General features: G+C 45.9%; 1 protein-coding gene across 1 annotated transcript in view; it reads left to right on the top strand.

Annotated features, from left to right (window-relative positions):
• Positions 1–27,080, top strand: part of TMEM92 (transmembrane protein 92) — an 88,584-nt gene that overhangs the window by 55,046 nt on the left and 6,458 nt on the right. Inside the window, exon 4 of the mRNA XM_063959899.1 lies at positions 22,512–22,665. Coding sequence (XP_063815969.1) covers positions 22,512–22,665 — 154 coding nt within the window. The remainder of the gene's footprint in view (positions 1–22,511; positions 22,666–27,080) is intronic.

Genomic DNA, 27,080 nt, shown 5'->3' with positions numbered 1-27,080 from the left:
GTTCAGATCACAAGTTATACGGTGTGATTGGTGTGGCTGGTATGAGTCTTACCCGGGATTCAATATCCTTCCTTATTGTGTACGCTCGTCCGGGCACAGTATCCTAACTGAGGCTTGGAGGAGGGTCATAGGGGGAGGAGCCAGTACACACCACCTAATCCTAAAGCTTTATTTTTGTGCCCTGTCTCCTGCGGAGCCGCTATTCCCCATGGTCCTGACGGAGTCCCCAGCATCCACTACGGACTACGAGAAATAGAATTATCGGTAAGTAAATTCTTATTTTTTTTTTTATTCCAAAAATGTATTAATGTGAAAACTTTTTTTTCCACATATTAACATCATGTGTGTTTAGGAAAGTCCTTAATAACAAAGGCTTCTTAAAAGCCAAGCATATTACACTTTACAACAAAATACCGTATAAAAATACAAAAAAATGAACAAGTTAACTTATTATAGCTCCTTACTGAGGTATGTACACCTTTGGCCCAGGCTACGTAAGTCACATATGTTATGTGCATTAAATAAAATAACAAAGGCTTCCTAAAAGCCAAACCTTTAATACTTTACAGCAAAGTACCATCTAAAAATAGCTTTGTGGGTTTGACGGAGCTACAGTAGATTCATAATAATGCCCTCAATTGTAGGGGTTATAAGGTCTTGTTGAGCTTTGATGATAAGGGTTGTCTTGGTAAGGTGGCCCCTGTTGGGGTGGTGGCTGTGCATGGTACGTTTGAGTGCGCCATAGCATTCGCTTCAGGAAAGCCATATGTCACTCCTGAGATTCACGAGACAAACGCTCCTACATTGACGGAATCTGGGTCATGAAGTTGTGATGTTTTAAATGCCCCGCCGCTAAAAAGTTGTCTAGATGAGAGTTCTTCTGGGCCGACATTGCTGTGTCCAGTCCAGTTGTTGTACTAGAACGGAGTTATGGCCACCTTCTCTGTTCTTATCATTTCTTCTTCTTCTGCAATACTGTGGACACTACGAAGGGGAGAAACAAACAAACCTCCAAAACATTAGAATCAGCACTTAGCACACTAGCTGCACACTAGCTACACTCTGCAACAGATGCCATTTGTCTTTTGGGATTGGTTAAAAATAGTTTTGCCTTTTTAAGATGTAAATTGTGGTACTTGCTATTTGTGTGTAAAGCCGGGGTCTTGGTACTCTGGGTTCTCCCAGGGTCACCACAGTTCGTCTCCAAGGGGGGAGTGCCATCAAGGAGGGAGCTGTCTGTCCCACTTGGCTTATCTGCGATAAGCAGAAGTGAGGATGGGCAGCATTGCGCACTTCACATTACATCACCTTCCAGTGTGTGCCTAGGAAGCTCCAGTCAGCGACTTTTGTGGTGGCCCAGTTCCTAACACCCAGGTCGAACCGTTCACACTGCAGCATACCCCAGCTCTGTCCCATATTAAATCATGATTGCTACCCGGCTCTTACCCCTGGTTGACCCTTTCACACAGAGCCATGACTGAGGTTGTCCTGGCAATAATATGTGTTTTTCAGACAATGTAAAAGGGGTATTAGATGGCTGCCTGACAGTGATAGGCTGCTGCGTTTTCAGATGCAGCAGCAGATCAGACAAACATGCAGGAGCTATCTATTTACACAAGTAGCTTCCCCCATACTAGCAGATTTTCGCATTGCACCTACGTCAAAGACTCAACTGCTGTGTGACTTGCAGAACTTTTACAGTCAACAACTTTTTTTTGGTTTCCTATACTGTATCTGTTACTTACAATATCTCCAGTGTAATAGAGTTAAAATAATTCTAAAATTCCAATTAGCTATTAAAACAAAGGGCCTAATTCAGATCTGATCGCATCAGCAAATTTGTTAGCAAATGGGCAAAACCATGTGCACTGCAGGGGGGGGGGGGCAGATATAACATGTGCAGAGAGAGTTGGGAAAGGATCGCAGTGCGGCTACAAAAAAATATTGTGCAGTTTTAGAGTAGTTCCAGACCTACTCAGCGCTTGCGATCACTTCAGACCATTCAGTTCTGGATTTGACGTCACAAACACGCCCTGCGTTCGGCCAGCCACGCCTGCATTTTTCCTGGCACGCCTGCGTTTTTTTGAGCACTCCCTGAAAACGGTCAGTTGACACCCAGAAACGCACCCTTCATGTCAATCACTCTGCGGCTGCCATTGCGACTGAAAAGCTTTGCTAAACCTTGTGTAAAAATACATTGGCCGTTGTGAAAGTACGTCGCGCAGCGAACATTTTCAGCTGGCAATCAACTCGGAATGACCCCCAATGTGCACTGCAGGGGGGGGGGGGGGGCAGATATAACATGTGCAGAGAGAGTTAGATTTGGGTGGGGTGTGTTCAAACTGAAAGTTAAATTGCAGTGTTAAAATAAAGCAGCCAGTATTTACTCTGCACAGAAACAATATAAGCCACCCAAATCTAAAGGGCCCCATACACTTATGCGACATGTCCGACTGTCATGTCGCTGGTGATCACCTCGGCAGCCTCCCGGGCGGCAGATCGCCCAAGATACAGTGTATGCTGTCCTTTTGCATACGATGTATCTTGCCTGTGGGGTCGGACATGATCGCTAATGCAGCACGGTCAATCTGGAGAATCCGATCCGATGCTCACGGGAATGCGCATCGGATCGGAAACACCTCCAAAATGCCGAATTCATCCGAAATATCGGGCCGAAATCGGATGAAATTGGGCATTATGGTTCTAGTGTATGGGGCCTCTAACTCTCTTTGCACATATTACATGTGCCCCCCCCCCCCCCCTCGCAGTGACCATGGTTTTGCACATTTGCTAACAAATTTGCTGCTGCGATCAGATCTGAATTAGGCACAAAGCCCTATATGTTACTCCCAAAAAACAAAGCCCTATATGTTACGCCCAAAAAACAAAGCCCTATATGTTACGCCCAACAAAACAAAGCCCTGGATTTTACTCCCAAAAAACAAAGCCCTAGATTTTACTCCCAAAAAACAAAGCCCTAGATTTGACTCCCAAAAAAATAAATAGGGCATTGACTTAGAGATATAAGAACACATTATTCCTCATACTTGAGGTAGTGTGTCACCTGGCATGGTTATGAAACCAAGAAAGGGTTATAATAAAACCTTTCATTATTCTTTTTGTATTTATTAAATAGATGATTGGTGACATCTATAGATGATGCCAGGGCAAACCGTAATAAAGTTGCACAATTGTATCAGTGTGGATGACTTTATCCCATGCTGCTGCTTCCTGTTATTGCATAATGACAGTGCAGGGTGGCATGATAATAAACATGAAAGGTTTTAGGAAGGTGTGGAAAAAATTCTGTAAAGAATGCTTTCAAAAATAAAAGTGTTAATACTTTATTTTTATCAATTAACAAAATGCAAAGTGAAAGAACAGAAGAGACATCTAAATCAAATCAATATTTGGTGTGACCACTAAAACAGCATAAATTTTTCTAGGTACACTTGCGCACAGTTTTTGAAGGAACTTGGCAGGGAGGTTGTTCCAAACATTTTGGAGAACTAATAACAAATCTTCTGTAACTGTAGGCTTGCCCAAATCCTTCTGTCTCTCTTAAGCCATAGCTCCCAGGCAGACCCTCTGACTACAGTATCTCCTGTAGAATATGATATGATGCCTCAGTGATAGAACTGCATCAGCATTTCCAGGCTGCTAAGCAGGCCTATTCTTTGATGTTTATACACCATGCTTCACATTTGGGATGAGGATGTTTTTGTTGAGTTCTTCAGATATGTTTATAATTTCTTGCAAAAATCATTAATTTTAATACATCCACTGACAAAATCTCTTCCAAATGTATTGGTGGCTGCTCAGATATTCATGGGGCAGATGTATTAACCTGGAGAATAAGGAAGTGATAAACCAGTGATAAGTGCAAGGTGATAAACGCACCAGACAATCAGCTCCAATATGTAAATTAACAGCCAGGAGCTGATTGGCTGGTGCGTTTATCACCTTGTACTTATCACTGCTTTATCACTTCATTATGCCTTCTCTAAGTTAATACATTGCCTCATGTTTCTTCTTTGAAAAGCTACCATACACTACAGTGGGGCAGATGTATTACTCTGGAGAAGGTATAAGGTAGTGATAAACCAGTGATAAGTGAAAGGTGATAAGCGCATCAGCCAGTCAGCTCCTAACTGTCAATTTACATATTGGGGCTAATTGGCTGGTGCGTTATCACCTTGTGCTTATCACTGGTTTATCACTTCCTTATGCCTTCTCCTGGTTAATACATCTGCCCCAGTGTACTCATGAACACAGTGATTAAGATAATACAAAAAACAGATCTCTTTTTGACCTTCCAGAGTACTGTAGTTTACATCTTGCTTTTTCTATGAGTAATCAGCCAATACAAGCATGAATAACAGTGGCAATGCATTTTCTCCATCTATGGAGCTCTTTTGTTGAAAACATGTTTTTTGCATAAAATCCTGTACATAATTTTGTACAGCGCATGCACACCAAATGGGCATCTGTATCAAGAGATTTGCTTATCCCTGATGACTGGAGAGGATAATTGGGGAGGGAAGGAGTATAAGCTGAGTCAGTAGTGGCTCATCACTAGCAGATTTTGGTCGCTGTGCAGCGATCAGGCAAAAAATCGGCACTTTTGCGCATGCGTATGCAGCACAATGCGCATGCGCGTCGTACTATTACAACGAACGATGTCGTTTCACACAAGGTCTAGCGAAGCTTTTCAGTCGCACTGCTGGCCACAGAGTGATTGACAGGAAGAGGGTGTTACTGGGTGGTAACTGACCGTTTTCAGGGAGTGTTCGAAAAAAACGCAGGCGTGCCAGAAAAAACGCAGGAGTGGCTCGGCGAACGCAGGGCGTGTTCGTGATGTCAAAACAGGAATTGAACAGTCTGAAGTGATCGCAAGCGCTGAGTAGGTCTGAAGCTACTCTGAAACTGCACAAAATTATTTTGTAGCCTCTCTACGATCCTTTCGCTCGCACTTCTGCTAAGCTAAAATACACTCCCAGTGGGAGGCGGCATAGCGTTTGCACGGCTGCTAAAAACTGCTAGCGAGCGATCAACTCGGAATGACCACCATAGGGTGTTATTCAGAGTTGTTAGCAAACCGAACAAGCACACTAATAGGCAAAACCATATTTCGCTGCAAGTTGGTGTTCCAAGTGGGACTATAATTTCAGAAGTATAGTGAGAGTCAGGGACACTAACACAGTTTAACAATCATTTATTTACAATACGATTGACAAGAATTAAAATATACTTATCCACATTCCTTAAGCCAGTTATACAGGATAATCAGAAGAATCCTAGCATAAGGTGTGGTCCCAGGGAGCCTCCTCTCTCAATGGATGCTGCCATCAGTCTGCTGTGAGCCTTCTATTTAACCCAGAATTCTGGATGGTGGTCAAGGTATCATATCTTCATATACAGTACATGTTATTAGAGTGCCTGGTACACTATTGTACAGTGCCTGGTACAGTATTGTAAAATCTATTGTTGTATAGAATTCTAATTTAGGTCAAATAGCCTTTTACTTCTGCGTAATTTGGATGTACACAGATTTCTAGGTCACTTGATCCAAGTAAACATCTATTTGTTGATCACAAATAGATCTATTGTCTGGCCTATTATGTAACCCAAAAGGAAAACTACAGTATTTCTGATTAACATACTATAAAGAAAAACAGCTTGTTCCCACAAAGATGCACAATGAAAGTCTTACAACACAAATATATGGCTATGTGTACTAGAGATGAGCGGGTTCGGTTTCTTTGAATCCGAACCCGCACGAACTTCACTTTTTTTTTCACGGGTCCGAGCGACTCGGATCTTCCCGCCTTGCTCGGTTAACCCGAGCGCGCCCGAACGTCATCATGACGCTGTCGGATTCTCGCGAGACTCGGATTCTATATAAGGAGCCGCGCGTCGCCGCCATTTTCACACGTGCATTGAGATTGATAGGGAGAGGACGTGGCTGGCGTCCTCTCCATTTAGATTAGATTTAGAAGAGAGAGAGAGAGAGAGATTGCTGTGATACTGTAGATTAGAAGAGAGTGCAGACAGAGTTTAGTGACTGACGACCACAGTGACCAGTGACCACCAGAGACAGTGCAGTTGTTTGTTTTATTTAATATATCCGTTCTCTGCCTGAAAAAAACGATACACAGTCACACAGTGACTCAGTCTGTGTGCACTGCTCAGCCCAGTGTGCTGCACATCAATGTATTGTATATAAAGCTTATAATTGTGGGGGAGACTGGGGAGCACTGCAGGTTGTTATAGCAGGAGCCAGGAGTACATGATAAATAATATTATATTAAAATTAAACAGTGCACACTTTTGCTGCAGGAGTGCCACTGCCAGTGTGACTAGTGGTGACCAGTGCCTGACCACCAGTATATTAGTAGTATTGTATACTATCTCTTTATCAACCAGTCTATATTAGCAGCAGACACAGTACAGTGCGGTAGTTCACGGCTGTGGCTACCTCTGTGTCGGCACTCGGCAGGCAGTCCGTCCATCCATAATTGTATTATAATATATACCACCTAACCGTGGTTTTTTTTTCATTCTTTATACCGTCGTCATACTAGTTGTTACGAGTATACTACTATCTCTTTATCAACCAGTGTACAGTGCGGTAGTTCACGGCTGTGGCTACCTCTGTGTCGGCACTCGGCAGGCAGTCCGTCCAACCATAATTGTATTATATACCACCTAACCGTGGTTTTTTTTTCATTCTTTATACCGTCGTCATACTAGTTGTTACGAGTATACTACTATCTCTTTATCAACCAGTGTACAGTGCGGTAGTTCACGGCTGTGGCTACCTCTGTGTCGGCACTCGGCAGGCAGTACGTCCATCCATAATTGTATTATAATATATACCACCTAACCGTGGTTTTTTTTTCATTCTTTATACCGTCGTCATACTAGTTGTTACGAGTATACTACTATCTCTTTATCAACCAGTGTACAGTGCGGTAGTTCACGGCTGTGGCTACCTCTGTGTCGGCACTCGGCAGGCAGTCCGTCCAACCATAATTGTATTATAATATATACCACCTAACCGTGGTTTTTTTTTCATTCTTTATACCGTCGTCATACTAGTTGTTACGAGTATACTACTATCTCTTTATCAACCAGTGTACAGAGCGGTAGTTCACGGCTGTGGCTTCCTCTGTGTCGGCACTCGGCAGGCAGTCCGTCCAACCATAATTGTATTATATACCACCTAACCGTGGTTTTTTTTTCATTCTTTATACCGTCGTCATACTAGTTGTTACGAGTATACTACTATCTCTTTATCAACCAGTGTACAGTGCGGTAGTTCACGGCTCTGGCTACCTCTGTGTCGGCACTCGGCAGGCAGTCCGTCCAACCATAATTGTATTATAATATATACCACCTAACCATGGTTTTTTTTTCATTCTTTATACCGTCGTCATACTAGTTGTTACGAGTATACTACTATCTCTTTATCAACCAGTGTACAGTGCGGTAGTTCACGGCTGTGGCTACCTCTGTGTCGGCACTCGGCAGGCAGTCCGTCCATCCATAATTGTATTATAATATATACCACCTAACCGTGGTTTTTTTTTCATTCTTTATACCGTCGTCATACTAGTTGTTACGAGTATACTACTATCTCTTTATCAACCAGTGTACAGTGCGGTAGTTCACGGCTGTGGCTACCTCTGTGTCGGCACTCGGCAGGCAGTCCGTCCAACCATAATTGTATTATAATATATACCACCTAACCGTGGTTTTTTTTCCATTCTTTATACCGTCGTCATACTAGTTGTTACGAGTATACTACTATCTCTTTATCAACCAGTGTACAGTGCGGTAGTTCACGGCTGTGGCTACCTCTGTGTCGGCACTCGGCAGGCAGTCCGTCCAACCATAATTGTATTATAATATATACCACCTAACGGTGGTTTTTTTTTCATTCTTTATACCGTCGTCATACTAGTTGTTACGAGTATACTACTATCTCTTTATCAACCAGTGTACAGTGCGGTAGTTCACGGCTGTGGCTACCTCTGTGTCGGCACTCGGCAGGCAGTCCGTCCAACCATAATTGTATTATAATATATACCACCTAACCGTGGTTTTTTTTTCATTCTTTATACCGTCGTCATACTAGTTGTTACGAGTATACTACTATCTCTTTATCAACCAGTGTACAGTGCGGTAGTTCACGGCTGTGGCTACCTCTGTGTCGGCACTCGGCAGGCAGTCCGTCCAACCATAATTGTATTATAATATATACCACCTAACCGTGGTTTTTTTTTTCATTCTTTATACCGTCGTCATACTAGTTGTTACGAGTATACTACTATCTCTTTATCAACCAGTGTACAGTGCGGTAGTTCACGGCTGTGGCTACCTCTGTGTCGGCACTCGGCAGGCAGTCCGTCCATCCATAATTGTATTATATACCACCTAACCGTGGTTTTTTTATACCACCTAACCGTGGCAGTCCGTCCATAATTGTATACTAGTATCCAATCCATCCATCTCCATTGTTTACCTGAGGTGCCTTTTAGTTCTGCCTATAAAATATGGAGAACAAAAAAGTTGAGGTTCCAAAATTAGGGAAAGATCAAGATCCACTTCCACCTCGTGCTGAAGCTGCTGCCACTAGTCATGGCCGAGACGATGAAATGCCAGCAACGTCGTCTGCCAAGGCCGATGCCCAATGTCATAGTACAGAGCATGTCAAATCCAAAACACCAAATATCAGAAAAAAAAGGACTCCAAAACCTAAAATAAAATTGTCGGAGGAGAAGCGTAAACTTGCCAATATGCCATTTACCACACGGAGTGGCAAGGAACGGCTGAGGCCCTGGCCTATGTTCATGGCTAGTGGTTCAGCTTCACATGAGGATGGAAGCACTCAGCCTCTCGCTAGAAAACTGAAAAGACTCAAGCTGGCAAAAGCACCGCAAAGAACTGTGCGTTCTTTGAAATCCCAAATCCACAAGGAGAGTCCAATTGTGTCGGTTGCGATGCCTGACCTTCCCAACACTGGACGTGAAGAGCATGCGCCTTCCACCATTTGCACGCCCCCTGCAAGTGCTGGAAGGAGCACCCGCAGTCCAGTTCCTGATAGTCAGATTGAAGATGTCAGTGTTGAAGTACACCAGGATGAGGAGGATATGGGTGTTGCTGGCGCTGGGGAGGAAATTGACCAGGAGGATTCTGATGGTGAGGTGGTTTGTTTAAGTCAGGCACCCGGGGAGACACCTGTTGTCCGTGGGAGGAATATGGCCGTTGACATGCCAGGTGAAAATACCAAAAAATCAGCTCTTCGGTGTGGAGGTATTTCACCAGAAATGCGGACAACAGGTGTCAAGCCGTGTGTTCCCTTTGTCAAGCTGTAATAAGTAGGGGTAAGGACGTTAACCACCTCGGAACATCCTCCCTTATACGTCACCTGCAGCGCATTCATAATAAGTCAGTGACAAGTTCAAAAACTTTGGGTGACAGCGGAAGCAGTCCACTGACCAGTAAATCCCTTCCTCTTGTAACCAAGCTCACGCAAACCACCCCACCAACTCCCTCAGTGTCAATTTCCTCCTTCCCCAGGAATGCCAATAGTCCTGCAGGCCATGTCACTGGCAAGTCTGACGAGTCCTCTCCTGCCTGGGATTCCTCCGATGCATCCTTGCGTGTAACGCCTACTGCTGCTGGCGCTGCTGTTGTTGCCGCTGGGAGTCGATGGTCATCCCAGAGGGGAAGTCGTAAGCCCACTTGTACTACTTCCAGTAAGCAATTGACTGTTCAACAGTCCTTTGCGAGGAAGATGAAATATCACAGCAGTCATCCTACTGCAAAGCGGATAACTGAGGCCTTGGCATCCTGGGTGGTGAGAAACGTGGTTCCGGTATCCATCATTACTGCAGAGCCAACTAGAGACTTGTTGGAGGTACTGTGTCCCCGGTACCAAATACCATCTAGGTTCCATTTCTCTAGGCAGGCGATACCGAAAATGTACACAGACCTCAGAAAAAGAGTCACCAGTGTCCTAAAAAATGCTGCTGTACCCAATGTCCACTTAACCACGGACATGTGGACAAGTGGAGCAGGGCAGGGTCAGGACTATATGACTGTGACAGCCCACTGGGTAGATGTATGGACTCCCGCCGCAAGAACAGCAGCGGCGGCACCAGTAGCAGCATCTCGCAAACGCCAACTCTTTCCTAGGCAGGCTACGCTTTGTATCACCGCTTTCCAGAATACGCACAAAGCTGAAAACCTCTTACGGCAACTGAGGAAGATCATCGCGGAATGGCTTACCCCAATTGGACTCTCCTGTGGATTTGTGGCATCGGACAACGCCAGCAATATTGTGTGTGCATTAAATCTGGGCCAATTCCAGCACGTCCCATGTTTTGCACATACCTTGAATTTGGTGGTGCAGAATTTTTTAAAAAACGACAGGGGCGTGCAAGAGATGCTGTCGGTGGCCAGAAGAATTGCGGGACACTTTCGGCGTACAGGCACCACGTACAGAAAACTGGAGCACCACCAAAAACTACTGAACCTGCCCTGCCATCATCTGAAGCAAGAAGTGGTAACGAGGTGGAATTCAACCCTCTATATGCTTCAGAGGTTGGAGGAGCAGCAAAAGGCCATTCAAGCCTATACAATTGAGCACGATATAGTAGGTGGAATGCACCTGTCTCAAGTGCAGTGGAGAATGATTTCAACGTTGTGCAAGGTTCTGATGCCCTTTGAACTTGCCACACGTGAAGTCAGTTCAGACACTGCCAGCCTGAGTCAGGTCATTCCCCTCATCAGGCTTTTGCAGAAGAAGCTGGAGGCATTGAAGGAGGAGCTAACACGGAGCGATTCCGCTAGGCATGTGGGACTTGTGGATGCAGCCCTTAATTCGCTTAACAAGGATTCACGGGTGGTCAATCTGTTGAAATCAGAGCACTACATTTTGGCCACCGTGCTCGATCCTAGATTTAAAGCCTACCTTGGATCTCTCTTTCCGGCAGACACAGGTCTGCTGGGGTTGAAAGACCTGCTGGTGACAAAATTGTCAAGTCAAGCGGAACGCGACCTGTCAACATCTCCTCCTTCACATTCTCCCGCAACTGGGGGTGCGAGGAAAAGGCTCAGAATTCCGAGCCCACCCGCTGGCGGTGATGCAGGGCAGTCTGGAGCGACTGCTGATGCTGACATCTGGTCCGGACTGAAGGACCTGACAACGATTACGGACATGTCGTCTACTGTCACTGCATATGATTCTCTCAACATTGATAGAATGGTGGAGGATTATATGAGTGACCGCATCCAAGTAGGCACGTCACACAGTCCGTACTTATACTGGCAGGAAAAAGAGGCAATTTGGAGGCCCTTGCACAAACTGGCTTTATTCTACCTAAGTTGCCCTCCCACAAGTGTGTACTCCGAAAGAGTGTTTAGTGCCGCCGCTCACCTTGTCAGCAATCGGCGTACGAGGTTACATCCAGAAAATGTGGAGAAGATGATGTTCATTAAAATGAATTATAATCAATTCCTCCGCGGAGACATTGACCAGCAGCAATTGCCTCCACAAAGTACACAGGGAGCTGAGATGGTGGATTCCAGTGGGGACGAATTGATAATCTGTGAGGAGGGGGATGTACACGGTGATATATCGGAGGGTGAAGATGAGGTGGACATCTTGCCTCTGTAGAGCCAGTTTGTGCAAGGAGAGATTAATTGCTTCTTTTTTGGGGGGGGTCCAAACCAACCCGTCATATCAGTCACAGTCGTGTGGCAGACCCTGTCACTGAAATGATGGGTTGGTTAAAGTGTGCATGTCCTGTTTTGTTTATACAACATAAGGGTGGGTGGGAGGGCCCAAGGATAATTCCATCTTGCACCTCTTTTTTCTTTTCTTTTTCTTTGCATCATGTGCTGATTGGGGAGGGTTTTTTGGAAGGGACATCCTGCGTGACACTGCAGTGCCACTCCTAGATGGGCCCGGTGTTTGTGTCGGCCACTAGGGTCGCTAATCTTACTCACACAGCTACCTCATTGCGCCTCTTTTTTTCTTTGCGTCATGTGCTGTTTGGGGAGGGTTTTTTGGAAGGGACATCCTGCGTGACACTGCAGTGCCACTCCTAGATGTGCCCGGTGTTTGTGTCGGCCACTAGGGTCGCTAATCTTACTCACACAGCTACCTCATTGCGCCTCTTTTTTTCTTTGCGTCATGTGCTGTTTGGGGAGGGTTTTTTGGAAGGGACATCCTGCGTGACACTGCAGTGCCACTCCTAGATGTGCCCGGTGTTTGTGTCGGCCACTAGGGTCGCTAATCTTACTCACACAGTCAGCTACCTCATTGCGCCTCTTTTTTTCTTTGCGTCATGTGCTGTTTGGGGAGGGTTTTTTGGAAGGGCCATCCTGCGTGACACTGCAGTGCCACTCCTAGATGGGCCCGGTGTTTGTGTCGGCCACTAGGGTCGCTAATCTTACTCACACAGCTACCTCATTGCGCCTCTTTTTTTCTTTGCGTCATGTGCTGTTTGGGGAGGGTTTTTTGGAAGGGACATCCTGCGTGACACTGCAGTGCCACTCCTAGATGGGCCCGGTGTTTGTGTCGGCCACTAGGGTCGCTTATCTTACTCACACAGCGACCTCGGTGCAAATTTTAGGACTAAAAATAATATTGTGAGGTGTGAGGTATTCAGAATAGACTGAAAATGAGTGTAAATTATGGTTTTTGAGGTTAATAATACTTTGGGATCAAAATGACCCCCAAATTCTATGATTTAAGCTGTTTTTTAGTGTTTTTGGAAAAAAACACCCGAATCCAAAACACACCCGAATCCGACAAAAATAATTCGGTGAGGTTTTGCCAAAACGCGTTCGAACCCAAAACACGGCCGCGGAACCGAACCCAAAACCAAAACACAAAACCCGAAAAATTTCAGGCGCTCATCTCTAATGTGTACACATTTTATACATAGAAGACAATAGTTGGATTTAGGTCAGAAATCAATACTGATACAGTCCACCCTTGGCTTCTATGTATTATTAAGAGTTATGATAATATTGTCCAATATCATCATACTGACCTGTCAACCTGAATGACAAAACTTGTTTGCATTCTATAGCTGTAGACCATTTAAACAATAAAATATATACTATAAATCACAAAAAAATGATTACATAAACTACTTTTTGTATAATGGTTGTAAACTTTTGATCAGTCAAATTTGAGGGAAATTTCCATCCTTCCTCCCATTGGTGGTCATTCTGAGTTGTTCGCTCGTTGCTGATTTTCGCTATGCTGCGATTTGTTGCTAAATGCGTATGCGCATGGTACACAGAGCGCATGCGCTAAGTAATTTAACACAAAACTTAGTAGATTTGCTGGTGTTCCTGCGGCGCTTTTCAGTCGCACTGCTGATCGGTGAATGATTGACAGGAAAGAGGCGTTTCTGGGTGGTAACTGAGCGTTTTCCGGGAGTGTGCTAAAAAACGCAGGCGTGTCAGGGAAAAACGCGGGAGTGTCTGGAGAAACGGGTGAGTGGCTGGCCGAACGCAGGGCGTGTTTGTGACGTCAAACCAGGAACTAAACGGACTGAGCTGATCGCAATCTAGGAGAACGTCTGGAGCTACTCAGAAACTGCAAGAAAATATTTAGTAGCAGTACTTCTAATCTTTCGTTCGCTATTCTGCTAAGCTAAGATACACTCCCAGAGGGCGGCGGCATAGCTTGTGCAATGCTGCTAAAAGCAGCTAGCGAGCGAACAACTCGGCATGACCACCATTGTCTCAACTCTCTCCAGCTGACAGGAGTAGCTACATATGCAAAGGTTTTTGATGTAATTGGGGAGTGCAGATCCAATATTCTTTTTCTCCCAATTCTTCCGCTAAAGCATACTGCATTTGTTGTCAAAAAAATTATTTTCCCAAACTGAATCGAATTCATAGAATGATCTACTGGATCTTTTAACATTTGTTTTCAAAGTTAATGTCTGGTCTGCTGGGTGCTGTTCAAACATGATCCAAAGGAAACAAAAGATAAATCTGACTACCATCAAGGATTTGCCTGTTACAGTATATAGCACTATACACTTTGGTCAGGGTGAGATCCCTTCAGGCCAGCATATAGTACATCTTAGCTCAACCTGTTTGGAAAAATAAACACGTATTCATTTTGTTATCAGCATGCCCTGGGGTACAAATGACAGGCAGGAAAATACACTGGGTTAGCATCATCTTCAACCAGAACATAGTATGTTTCTCCTGGCCCTAATGCTACTACAGTATATCCCTATTGTTTTTCCCAACCTGCTTGCTACTATTATGGTGTTCTTATCAATTAGGAGCTTATACTTAGTTCTGAGTATGATATAGTGAGATGACCTTGGTGGCGGGGGCTCTAACAATTTCTGGAAGGGGGTGGTGGATCCTGTAAGGACCTTTGCATTGAAACAGCATACAGGAGATTCTTCTTGTAGGAACACTGTCCCAACCCTTTAATGTGTGCATGGGCATTCTCTTGCGTATTTGTTCCTTAAGGAGGCCATTCATTCTTTCTATTAATCCTGCTGCATTTGGATAAAATGGAGTATGGTACACCCAATACACATGGTTCTCCTTTGGCCAATCATAGGTTACTTCTCCTCCACTATGTCTACATTGTTCATGTGCGCACCATCCCAGGTTTTATATGTACATTTTTTTTATCTTCCTCCACTGGGGATTGACTGATTTGATTTGTACAAGGGCATTAGGTGAGAAACTTCTGTGTGCCTTTATATAACCAATTGAGATAGACCTGGATGAGTTGTGGTTCTAAATCTGATTCTATATTTCAGGTACATCCCATAAAGGCTTCGAATGGATTCTCCAATCTTCTTCTTTCCATCAGGGCATCCACATAGTAAGAGCTTTATACAGGGCCCAACTGTCAGTGTAGATTATCAAAGGACCATCTGTCTCTTGTAGAAGCATCATTACAGCGTGCAATTCAGCATATTTGCTCGATCCCCATTCTCCATTCTCATTTATAACTTCCTCCAGTACAGGTTGGAACGCTGTGGCAGTCCAAATTCGGCCCCTTTGTGTCAGGGTAGAGGAGCCATCTGTAAACCAAGCAATCTTCTTCTCTTCATCTGTTAAACTGGAGTACTGCTCAGCGATTGAAACTGGAGATTCTTCTTTCAACGGTGGGGGTAGCTGTTCAGTGCTATTGGATTGGAAAGTAACTATTCCTGTAAGTTGGCAGGTGACTTGAGATGACTCTTGAGAAGCTACTCCTGCCCTCTCTGATAAGTACCACTTCCAGCTCTGTACTATGGCCAGGCTCTGAATTAGGCCCATAGTGTTTAATTTGCATAAATGCAAACATACAGTATATTGTGGCGAAAGGTCATAATGTTCTTGAATGTCTTGGAAAGTGTAAATCCCACCTCCCGGATCGTAAACCTGGGATCCCTATCCAAAACTGTATTGACCTGTCTCCAGGCTTCCTATGTGTCTTTGAAGAAAACGTGTGTATATCGTGAATATTGTAAAAGGTCGGGGAATCCCAAAACCCCATTTTTGTTTAGCCATTTGCAACTTAGATCGTGAGATCCTGAATTTTCTACATTTACAGATAAACCTCTCGAACATTGTCATAGCCTCCTTGATATCAGTGTTATACCCCTTTCACATCGCACAAATAACCCGGTACCGACACGGCATATTGCCGTGTCGAACCGGGTCAGTGTGCGATGTGAAAGCACACTGGCTGATTTAGCGGGTCGCCTGACCCGGTAAATCAACCCGGTAAAAAAGAAGGGTTTTACCCGAGTTGATTACCGGGTCAGGTGCGGTGTGAATGGGAGCCGTGTCGATGCGACACGGTTCCCATTCACAAGATAGGGAGAGGCGGCGCTGGAGATGAGCTCATCTCCCGACGCCGCCTCCACCCCCGCCCCTGCTGCTGCTGCGCGCTCCGTTGTTATGGCAACCGACCCGGTATATTGCCGGGTCGGAAAGCCAGCAGCGGAGTGCAAATGCCGGATCCCACCCGGTAAGTACACGTTTGTCTTACCGGGTAGGATCCGGCATTTGCAGTCTGAATGCAGCATTAGTAAGTCGGATTGGTAACATTTTTATTATGTACGTGAGTTTGGGAAAAATCATAGATTTTACCACTTTAATTCTTCCCAGCAGAGACAAAGGCAAATGTTTCCAGTTATCTAGAGATTTTGCTGCATGATATAATGCCGGTGTAAATTTAATTTATATGTATGGTTAGGATTATTAGGAACGTTTATACCTAGATATATAATATGGGATGATATGACTTTAATCATGTTCAAGTGATCTCTAATCGGAAGGGAAGGAGCTGGGCCTTTTAATACAAGTAATTCGGATTTGTTAACATTTATTTTATAACACGAAAAGCTGCTAAATTGTCATATTGCGTCAAAAGCAATGGGGATAGAATGTGCAGGGTTGGAGAGGAACGGTCGCATGTCATCCGAGTATAGTGTCAGACAAAGGTCAATATTTCCTATTTGTATACCTTGAAAAAATGGTGACTGTCTCAAGGTTATCACTAGTGGTTCGAGAGGAAGGGCAAATAGGAGTGCGGATAGTTGGCTTCCCTGATGTGTGCCCGGCAATATGAGTAAACATTTTGAAAGCATTCCATTGCAAATTATCTGGGAATTCGAATTGGAGTACAGTGGGCCTAATTCGGAGTTGATCGCAGCAGCAAATTTGTTAGCAGTTGGGCAAAACCATGTGCACTGCAGGGGGGGGGGGGGGGCAGATATAACATGTGCAGAGAGAGTTAGATTTGGGTGGGGTTTGTTCAAACTGAAATCTAAATTGCAGTGTATAAATAAAGCAGCCAGTATTTACCCTGCACAGAAACAAAATAACCCACCCAAATCTAACTCTCTCTGCAAATGTTATATCTGCCCCCCCTGCAGTGCACATGGTTTTGCCCAATTGCTAACAGACTTGCTGCTGCGATCAACTCAGAATTACCCCCAGTGTACGTAAAAAGGAGATAAAAAGTGGGGGAAAACCGAACCTGACAAGAGAATTATATAAGTGATCCCAGTGCACCATGTTGAAGGCCTTTTCTGCATCTAAGGAAAGGATAGCTTTTGCGGTGTTTGTCCTTGTTTACCGGGATTGCAAACCACCGCTAAAACCCTCCTAATATTCACTACCGGGTTCCTTCCCATAATGAAACCTGTCTGATCCTGGTGCTCCACCCTGGGCAGGACCAGTTTCAGGCGTCCTGCCAAGATTTTGATCAGTAACTTGTAATCTATATTTAACAGGGAGATTGGGCAGTAGGAACCAGGATCAGACAGGTCCCGACCTGGCTTAGGGAGTACTTTCAAAAGAGCCTAATTGTAATGTGATGGCATTTTGTGTTCACGAAGTATAACATCAAAAACTTTAGTGAGGGTCGGGATTATTTGTGGGTGAAAGCACATCACTTTATTAGATTTTCATATCCTCCAACATGACCCATTCTATCAGGTACAAAATGCTTTGTTCCTGGACTTCGTTGCATGTGGCAGTTGCAGAAGTGGAGCTGCATGCAGCACAGTCCAAAAAATTAAAATAGGGAGCCACCCCAAACACAGCCAAACATTGCCAGCCAGGACTCAGTGGCAGTTAGTGTCGCTCCCCTATTTGAATTTTGGACTGCGCTGCAGCCCCACATCTGCAACTGCCACTGGCATGAAGTCCAGGAACAGAGCATTTTGTACCTAATGGAATAAGTCATGTTGGAGGGTATAGATTTTACCCTACTCCCATCAATATGACTCACTCTACTGCACTATTCTAATTTCCACTCCAGTTTCTGGTCACTAAGGAGGTTACAACAGTGCATTCCCCATGTCTGTGGAGGCAGCTCAGCATCTCTTGCAGTGCTGGCCAAGTGATGATAATGGGTGGAGTACCATGAGACTGTTGGAAATTATGTGTATGCAGGTGTTGATATTGCAGAGATATTGTATATAGGTACACACCATACTTACCTACTTTTTGGCAGCTCTCTCCGGGAGAGAGCTGCCAGGACGGCTCAGTGGAGGGGCTGGGCTGAACAATGATGAGAGGAGGAGGCGTAACGGGGTGTGGCGGAGGAGGGGCAGAGGCAGAACGAGGGCGGGGTTACAGCGGGACACTGCTTAAGCCACGCCCCCGCTCCGTAATGCCGCTATAACCGGCATTTTACAGCAGGGGGCGTGACTATGATGACGCGATTCAACAAGAATCGCGTCATCTACTGTCCGGACCGCCCACTTTACTCTCAAAGTGGACGGCCGGGCAGGGGGGTACTGAAAAACCGTGAGACTTGCCTGCTCTTCCGTGGGGCCGGGAGGGTCACCCGATTTTCGGGAGCCTCCCGGCCATTCCGGGAGAGTAGGCAAGTATGGTACACACCAGCGTATTACTCAAGCTATGAATTGGCCAGTTACTTAACCATTGGTGTTGGTTTATTGATAGACAGCATGTACAGCCATACTTGCTGTTTTATACATTGGTGATGGGGTGAGCTTCAGCGAATTGAGGTGTTATGCTAACGGATTATTGTGCAGTGCTGCTGCAACAACTTGTGGATTGCAAGTAATCGCATGTCTCTGCAGCTAAATTGGAGACTTCTGTCTTCCATAGAGAAACACTACACAGTCTCAAGATGGCCCCTGCACATGCTCAGTAGAGATCTCGGTGACCATCTAGAGATAATACTATCTGGAGAACAGGAAGTCTGGAGTCTGCATAGTAGCGCACTCCCCTAGCCATATTTTCAATCAAGGTAACTGGGATTAAAATATGATAAATCCCGGGATTGTTTTTCTTCAATGTGTTCCCCCACACCCCTCCTCCCCCTGCCCAGCCCACACAACTCCCACCATTGCCTGAACGGGCTGGGGGGGGGTCACTTGCTGCGGGGCAGTGCAGGCCGTGAGGTTGCTCCATCGCCGGCACTGCAGTGGGCGGCTGGTGTCAGACTGCACAGTGTGACCTCTGACACACCATGACCTCTGACATCACGTCATGCTGTGCAGCCAGGGGCGGGGGGAGCTGAGCTGGGGAAGCCGGGCAGCGTCTGAGCGTCCTGAGGACGCTCAGTGCTGCCCAGCTTTAATAAACAAAACTATAAACTATAGAAACTATAATCCTGGGATTGAATCCCGGACGATTTTTTACTAAATTCCTGGGCTCCTGCTGATCCCGATCCTGGGATTTGGCCACCATAGCTACAGATTCCCCCTATCATTTATATTCTACCTAGAATTCTCCTGTCAGTTTTGATCCCCTGGGTGGAATCACTTCCCATACACAGTGCACTATGCAAGGAACTACATGAAAAACAGCATTATCCTGACCCTGCATACTCGGCTATCCTCAGACAGCATTGGCTGGTTTCCGCATGAATCGACAGACATAAATGTAACTAGTGGCTTGCAGATCCACTTGTTATGCTTACGTCATACTTGACTACTTTTGAAAAAGCATTTCAGGGAGATTGTGAAATTAACACCTATAAGCGCGGACGTGTACTGCTACATCTGAGAGGCGTGTCATGAAAATGACTTACATCAAAACGTAAATGAGCCCCAAAGTTAGTATACTGTATACACATATACTGGCCATGAGAAACCTTACTTAAAATTAATGTAGCTATAGGGATCATTGTGCCTTATAACCAATACAGGGAATTTATATTTTTTTTTTTTTACTTGAAGCCCGAGGTGCGCCCAGTGATCTGTGCAAAAACCGTGCTGGGGGCATAGGACTTGGATCCTCTCCAAAAGGAGAAGGGCCCCGTTGCTCCCCTCACCCTCCAAGCCAAAAGGCCAAGAGGGAAAAAGGGTCTTCGGGTCCCTCCTTGCCAAGGCGCAGGGGAACCCCTTGAGTCCCCGACCCCCGGAACCAAAAGGCCCCTTAGGGGGCAAGGGTCTTCAGACTTCCCTCCGCCTCACGGCTCGGGGTCGTCCCTTTCTCCCCGGGGTTGGCCGAAGCTTCCCCCCGGGGAACGAAAAAACCTTCAGCTCTCCCCAAAAGGAGAGGGCCTCAGCTACATGGGGAGAAGGTGGCCCATAAGGGTCTCACCTAAACCCCGGCAAACGTGAACACACACACGAAAAACATAAAAAGGTGTGGTGAAGTGCAAAAAAGTAAACACACGTGAAAAAAATAAATAAATAAATAAGCCCCAGCCAAAAGGCTGGGGGAGGGGGGGGGGAGTTATAAAAAATTGTCCCTGCCCTAGCCAAAAGGCCAGGGCAAAGTAAGAAGTGCAGCAGCAGAAGTGGGGAAGTGTTAGTGCACAGTGCCATAATAGTGCAAAGGTGTCCTTCTCACCAGTGCATGTTCTGGCATCCACAAACCAGGGGCACATAGCACCTTGAGCTTCATGCTGCTCCCAGCCTCCTGGCCAGACCAAGCTTCGTACCTACTCCACATGGTGGGTCTTAATTCCACACTAAGGGTCTCTCACTCCCCTAGTGTAGGAACAGACACAACACCATGAGTTCCCGTGAGCAGATACTACACTTGTTCTTAGCCAAAAGGCAGAGAACCGAGGAAATTGCGCTGATGATCCCATTTGAATGTATATATTTCTAATTTATCTTTTCCCCAAGAATGTAACAGCTATATAATGGGGGTAAGGTAAAATCAGGGAGATTGCTGGTCTATTCAGGGAGTCGGGGAGATTGCTGCTATTTCAGGGAGTCTCCTGCAGAATGAGGGAGGGTAGGCTTACGTATGCACTCTGCTGTTCTCTAACTGCACTTGCCACTGCCGATTCACCACTCCAGACATAGGGTGCTTCAAGAATAAGGTACATAAGCAGTGTGGCTAAATCCAACCCTTAGATTATAAAATGTGTCTAATATAGATAATACCAAATCAGCATAATTTTATGAATTATTGCTATGTGCTAACAGCCTAATGCAGGAGATATCACTGAAATGTCCAGTGGGAGGCTCATTAGCGCTGAAGATTGCAGTTCCCATTATTATTAATGGGGACAATTTTCTGACATCTATGTACTAAACTCCTAAAAGCATAGCTTTTCAAAGTTTGGCCCCGCTGGCACATAGGGGTGCCGTGAAAAAGGGCTCAGACCCTAAGGGTGCCCTGAACCTAGTGAGTTTGAGAACCCCTGTCATACACAATAAATTACCAGCATAAGTGTCTGGATGAGCCTTGAATCATAAATAATAAATACAATTTACAGTGTTTCTGTATATTTTTGGTACAAACTGTAAATTATTTAACTTGACCTTCTATCTTGTGTCTGTGTGATTAAACATAGTGTCCTCAGCTTTCACTAACAGGCTGCAGATGCAGTTACCTTAGCGTCTCCAAGATGGGGCGCTGTGCAGTTTTTCCTCTTGCATCAGGTGAGAATAGCAATAGTCTTGAAATAAATAAAGCATAATAGAGCACTTTTTTATTATGGAAAAAGGTAGCTGTACTCACCTAAAATTACAATTTGGCATATTTATAGTATAGTAGCATCATACTTTGGCCAAAGCTTCAGACACTTCATTTACTCATTTCTGAATAGATTTAACTAGATGCATCATCACGTGGAGAGTGATAAAATGGAGAGAGAAAAAGTACCAGCCAATCAGCTCCTAACTGCCATGTCACAGGCCCTGTTCGCTAAGCAATGTGACCGCAATAACCGCGTTCCCGGCATCAATGCACACGCACAGATTCAGTCCTGTGCTTGTGCGACCAGCCAATGCAATCTGATCGCATTGGCTGCGAATACCTGTGACTGATTGACAGGCAGAGGCATTCACAGGGCGGGTGGGGAGTGGTGACGGACATTGCAGGGGCTACGCGGGGAAAATGAGGCTGGTCGGCACACTTTGGTGTGCATTGTAATGTACTAGCCAAAGGCCTTCTTTCATCATTTGGAGAGACCTGAGTGCCACCCTGACCTTCCAGCATTTGGCCCCTATCCAGATCAGGATTTCCTAGAGAAATTAACATTTTCTTGCAACTACAGAACAGGTGTAAATTTAGGAAAAATTGTTATTTTAAGCTAAAAATGGCAGGGCTTGGTTCAGAATACCTGGGACTACTTAGGCAATTGGAATTTTCAAGTATCTTAATAGGGCCAATAATTACAAATCGTTATTGGTGTATACTTCAACAACATGCCGAATAATGGGTTAGAAGATGTAGGACAGGTATATGGCTTTTTATACACTAAATCTTCTTTTTTGTATTTTTATGCACCCCAAATTTCATTACAGTGTTTAGTTAAACTAAAAATTTTATCTTTATTTATTTTATTTTTTAAATACACAAATCAGCAATTTAAGGCGTATTAAAAATATAAAATATTTTTTTATTTGGGACAGTAATACACATCTGCACTGTTTCCCAATTATTATTTGTAGTTTTTTGGAGTATTGGCTGATTTTCGCATTCTGTTTTTACATTTCCTGCAGGTTTTTGCTTTAAAAATTAGATACAGATATATCAAAAATTCTTTCTTTCTTTTTTTTTTGCAGGCCTCTGTTTATCTGTATGTTGATAGTGTTCACAGTTCTGTGCCTTTGTGGGATCTGTAATAATGTCTGCCGCTTCCGTCAAAATCGATCATCACCACCATCACCACGAGAGACACCTTTTGTAGACATGAGTGCACCTCCACCGTATAGCGAGGTAAGGTAGAGCAATGTCTGTCATGGTTACTTAATGCTAGGTCTGCATACCGGCCTGATTCAGATGGGGCTGGAGTTGCTATTGCTGCAGCTTACATAGAAGCAGCAGCGATAGCTCTAATATGGTAATGCAGCTGCTGCATTACTGATCCGAGCTGCGTCGTAGGTGACAGTAGCGGAATATCTGGCCGGCTGCGTGACCAACAGGGTCGCACAAGCCGGCCGCCGCAGGAACTTCCAAGAGGCCAGAAAATCTCTGACCTCTAGTGAAGAGCCTGGTCTCATCCTGTCCCAGCAACAGCGGCGACATGCCTCCGTTTTAAGAAACATAGGCTGTCGCCGTTCTCCTCCCTGCCCTCCAAATGGCAGCAGACTGTCAAAAACTTAGTCTTCTAGCGTCATGTGCGCAAGACCAGTTTGCTCAGGCTCAGAGTACCGAACATCAGTATGTTGCGGCGCAGGACGGCATTTCGTCCACATGTGACTCAGGACCAACGTGTGTTACTTACACTATATTGCTGCTAAGCAATTTAGTCCCACACCCTGGTGCAACTGAGAGCCCATAATCACCTAAAAAGTGCTATGCCAAGGCATATATTTCCAGCTCTCCTACACCACTTGTACAAAAATTATCTATTTTTACATTTATATAATGAGCTCTAGCCTACAGTATTTTTATCACTTACACTTAATAGTGTCCCACACACTAGTTTTGGATATTTGCAATGACCATCAAATAGGAATATCAGTGAGTAACTTGGAAGGCTATGTTCCACTGATATTGTTGTTCACATAACAATTCATGTTGCTGAATACAAATGCCACTTGGAGACATGGCATTTACTTACCTACTTTGCTGCCTCCTCCTCCGGGAGGAGGCAGCGTTGTAGGTGTATGGGGGCGTGGCCGGCAGCAGGACGGGCGGTACGGAGGCGTGGCCGACAGCAGGATGGGCGGTCCGGGGGCGTTTCATCAGTGCCGCGTCATCGTGACTCCACCCCCCGCTGTGCTGTGCCGAGAAACGAGGCGCTGCATAGCGGGGGGCGGAGCTACGATGGCGCGATTCAGCGCGAATCGCGTCATCGGACCCCCTCGGGCCGCCCACTTGTTCTATGCTGCGGGCGGCCTAGGGGGAAAGCGGGAGGCTTGCCCACCTTTCCGGGGGGCCGGGAGGGTCACCCGATTTTCGGGAGCCTCCCGGCCATTCCGGGAGGGTAGGCAAGTATTACAGTAAATTACACACAAAAAAGACATGCCATACCATACCACCCAACATTTATCCAGGCAAATTCAGGGCAAGGTCAGTGCCTCCCTAGTCATACCAGCTAAACCCAATCTGCACAAACATGCACACTTTCTGACCCACTGTGTCATCTTTGTGACAAATTTACAGTAAAATTGGACTGATGTGAGGTATGCCACACAGTGGTTGTTGCAATAAGCTTGTGGATAATAATTTTACAATTGTAGAGGCAAGACCACGTTAAGGGGGGGAATTCATATGCTTTTGAGCGCGTGTAAGTAATGGGTGCTAAACGGTTAATATACAGTTGTTCTGCAGATAGGCATGACTGCTGTGGGAGCCCAATATTTATCGCGCTACTTACCTTAGATTTCTGCTAGACATCTCAGAACGGTGCGAGCAAAAATATTGGCCTCCTGTGGAGCTTGCACCCTTCGGCACAAACAGTTTAAACAGGAGCTGCAGGTGCCCAGAAACAAATGAATTTCCAGCTAAGAAGGTTATACTTTTTAAGTTTACCTTTGGGCATATTTCAGATAGTTAGTCTTGCTAATACTGGACATGCATAAGCACAGTTATATATTTTCTGTAAACCCTGCAGACAACACTGTCAGTGTTATTATAGGTATACTGGGCGGGATGTACTATCACTGATCGCGGGTCATCGCAATGATGCTAATCGCATATGTACTAACATATGCGATTAGTATCACAATGCAATGCCAGGGGTGCCCTGCGGTCAGTGGTAATCCTGACGGGAAGCCCTGCAGCTCAGCGCCCACCGCACCCTGACCTCCTGCAACATGGAGTACGGCCTGAGACCCCCTGCCGGCACCCACCCGTCTCCAGTCATATGCTCCTGCGTCCGGTCGCTACCACCATCAGCACCCGGAACTTCATACAGGAACAAGCTGCTGTGCGGCCGGGGCAGGGTGCGGGGCAGCTGCAGGAAGCACGGAGTGCACCGGCTTCTGGAGGACGGGGAGGAGGAATAGGAGGACCCCCACCAGCTGCTGCAGAAGCTCGGAGGCGGCTGAGGATCCTGGAGCAGGCTGCCAGGATACTGGTGAGAGAGGGGTCAGCGTTTGGCGGCGGGTTGCGGAAAGAAGCCCATAGGCTTCTATAGGGTATCGCCATAACAAGATGGCGATACCCTCCGCACCGATATGTGGGCGGCTGGGTCTTAGTACAAAACGGGGGTTTTACCGCATTTTTCCCTTAGTACATCCCGCCCACTGTAATTGTTGCATCTTTCAGATATATTTCTCTTAGGTCCTAGAGGATGCTGGGGACTTTGTAAGGACCATGGGTTATAGACAGGCTCCGCAGGAGATATGGGCACTATAAATAACTTTAGAATGGGTGTGCACTGGCTGCTCCCTCTATGCCCCTCCTCCAGACCTCAGTTAGATCATGTGCCCAGAGGAGATTGGGTGCATTACAGGGGAGCTCTCCTGAGTTTCTCTGATAAAGAATTTTGTTAGGCTTTTTATTTTCAGGGAGCACTGCTGGCAACAGGCTCCCTGCATCGTGGGACTGAGGAGAGAGAAGCAGACCTACTTAAGTGATAGGCTCTGCTTCTTAGGCTACTGGACACCATTAGCTCCAGAGGGAGTCGGAACGCAGGTCTCCCCTCGCTGTTCGTCCCAGAGCCGCGCCGCCGTCCTCCTCGCAGAGCCGGAAGATAGAAGCCGGGTGAGTATAAGAAGAAAAGAAGACTTCAAGGCGGCAGAAGACTTCAGATCTTTACTGAGGTAAGCGCGCAGCGGTAATGCTGCGCGCCATTGCTCCCACACACTACACACACTAGCGGGCACTGATGGGTGCAGGGCGCAGGGGGGGGGTGCCCTGGGCAGCAATAAAAACCTCTGATTCTGGCATTATAAGGTTAGACACTGTGGAGGCAGTAATTCTATAAATCCCCCGCCAGTTTTGTGATATTTTGAGCGGGACCGAAGTCCGCCGCTGGAGGGGGCAGAGCTTGGTCCCTCAGCACTAACCAGCGCCATTTTCTCCACAGAGATCTGCAGAGAAGCTGGCTCCCCGGTCTCTTCCCTGCTGAACATGGTGACACAGGGCTGAAAAGAGAGGGGAGGGGGGCACTTTTAAGGCGCAGTGAGTGTATTAACACAGTGATTAAGATAAAAGCGCTATTATCTGGGAGATTATTTTCCAGTGTCAGTTGGCGCTGGGTGTGTGCTGGCATACTCTCTCTCTGTCTCTCCAAAGGGCCTTATTGGGGAACTTTCTCCGTATAACTATATCCCTGTGTATGTGGGGGTGTCGGTACGAGTGTGTCGGCATGTCTGATGCGGAAGGCTCAGCTAAGGAGGAGGTGGAGCAGATGATTGTGGTGTCTCCGTCGGCAACGCCGACTCATGATTGGATGGACATGTGGAATGTTTTAAATGCAAATGTGACCTTATTACATAAGAGATTGGACAAAGCAGAGTCCAGAGAAAAAGCTGGGAGTCAATCCACCGCTTCGACTGGGTCACCGGGCCCTTCTGGGTCTCAAAAACGTCCCCTATCCCAAATAGCAGACACTGATACCGACACGGATTCTGACTCCAGTGTCGACTACGATGATGCAAGGCTACACCCAAGGGTGGCCAAAAGTATTCATTATATGATTATTGCAATAAAAGATGTTTTGCATATCACAGATGACCCCTCTGTCCCTGACACGAGGGTGTGCATGTATAAGGAAAAGAAACCTGAGGTAACCTTTCCCCCATCCCATGAGCTTAACGAGTTATTTGAAAAAGCTTGGGAAACTCCTGATAAAAAACTGCAGATTCCCAAAAGGATTCTTATGGCGTATCCTTTCCCTGCACAGGACAGGGTACGGTGGGAATCCTCGCCCAGGGTGGACAAGGCTTTAACACGCCTGTCCAAGAAGGTGGCGCTATCGTCTCCGGACACGGCAGCCCTCAAGGATCCTGCTGATCGCAGACAGGAAACTACTTTAAAGTCTATTTATGCGCATACAGGTGCTTTGCTCAGACCGGCAATAGCATCGGCATGGGTGTGTAGTGCAGATGCAGCTTGGACAGATACCTTGTCAGCTGACCTTGATACCCTAGATAGGCCACATTAAAGACGCAGTCTTATATATGAGGGACGCTCAAAGAGACTGAGTTCGAGAGCCAACGCCATGGCGATTTCTGCTA

Source organism: Pseudophryne corroboree, chromosome 3 (assembly GCF_028390025.1).
Source record: "Pseudophryne corroboree isolate aPseCor3 chromosome 3, aPseCor3.hap2, whole genome shotgun sequence".
NCBI classification, from domain to species: Eukaryota; Metazoa; Chordata; class Amphibia; order Anura; family Myobatrachidae; genus Pseudophryne; species Pseudophryne corroboree.
This window is presented reverse-complemented; position numbering and strand designations above follow the sequence as displayed.